We start from the raw sequence: 1,253 nt of genomic DNA on the forward strand, positions 1-1,253 counted from the left end.
CTGGCTGTGCCACAGGGCACTTTCTAAAAATAGCATTTAGCATGAAATGGTGAAACAGGGCATTCAAACATGAAGCGCTGACAACTACGAAATTCATGAACGAGTAACACAGCATTAATTAAAGCAGGAAAATAAGCTCATATGCTTTCCCTGGACACCCAGGAAGGGCAGAAAGATGAACAAAGCATGTCCTTACTCAGTCTTAACCATTCCCATCGGTCTTCCCACTTGTCAATCATTTCTTTTCTCTTCTCTGTCAGCTGCAGTAACTTTTCCTTGATCTGTGAGAAAAAAAGCCCGGGACATCTGAATACACATCACATCTTCCTGGTTGTCCCCTTGACTGGTCATCTCATGCAAGACAAAGACACTTGTCTGTAGAGACTGCCAGTAAGCCAGGGAATACCCAAGAGCTGTTTAGTCTGTCTACGGGGGACGAGGAGAGAAAAACGCGGAAGGGTTAACAGGGGCCTTCCAGAAGGAGTCAAGAGGAAGGGGGCTCTCACAGCCGCTGTGACATAGGAGGCCAACAATGTACTGACCCCCAGCCGACTCTGGGGCTCCCAGCAGTGAGCACATTCAGGCAGAGAGGCAGTGCACGGGGGCAAAGCCCTGGACTGAGAGGACATTCATTCCCTTGGAGGGGGCCACACACCGACCTGGTCAGCTCGCTCTGATTACCACCACCCTATAGGAACCGACAACCACGCTCCCCCAGAGGAACCCAATCCACGGCACGTGTGAGGGAGAAGGGGTGTCACCCAGGAAGGGTGCTGATGGAGGGGCAGAGCAGGTGCCGACCGTTTGAACCGAGGGCCCTCAAAACTGTTTTCTGAGCTGCCCATTAACAGCTCTGGGCCTAGAGCCTAGGGTAACTGCCTTGTTCTAGACCTACGAAAAGAAGCAGGGGTTCTGAAACAGCTTTATCAGTATACATATGTGTGTGCACACGTGTATATGGTATATAGATACGTATTTCTCTGCATGTGCGCACATCTACACACATAAAATAAAGCCACTGTACATCCTAGCACCCGCTGCATTCACCCCATAGCCCCAGAGCAAGCGGGGATCCTACCTCCTCCGAAGCATAGTGTTTCCTCGCCAACAGGGATTTCCCAAGTTCAATGCACGTTGTGAAACTGTCATTACGAGCGTCAATTTCAGCTTTGATACCTTGGTGGTTATTCATCAATAGTTCAACAGATGACACATCCCTGAAATTACACAAATAATACCCCCTTTTAGGAGAT

The 1,253-nt window shown here is 49.5% G+C and overlaps 1 protein-coding gene across 1 annotated transcript in view; it reads right to left on the minus strand.

Moving 5' to 3' along the window:
- SPTBN1 (spectrin beta, non-erythrocytic 1) overlaps window positions 1–1,253 on the minus strand; it is a 153,577-nt gene that overhangs the window by 14,581 nt on the left and 137,743 nt on the right. Inside the window, exons 25-26 of the mRNA XM_023734522.1 lie at window positions 1,079–1,243; window positions 197–281 (exon numbers count right to left, since the gene is read on the minus strand). Coding sequence (XP_023590290.1) covers window positions 197–281; window positions 1,079–1,243 — 250 coding nt within the window. The remainder of the gene's footprint in view (window positions 1–196; window positions 282–1,078; window positions 1,244–1,253) is intronic.

Source organism: Trichechus manatus, unplaced genomic scaffold (genome assembly GCF_000243295.1).
Source record: "Trichechus manatus latirostris isolate Lorelei unplaced genomic scaffold, TriManLat1.0 scaffold00005, whole genome shotgun sequence".
Classification (NCBI taxonomy): domain Eukaryota; kingdom Metazoa; phylum Chordata; class Mammalia; order Sirenia; family Trichechidae; genus Trichechus; species Trichechus manatus.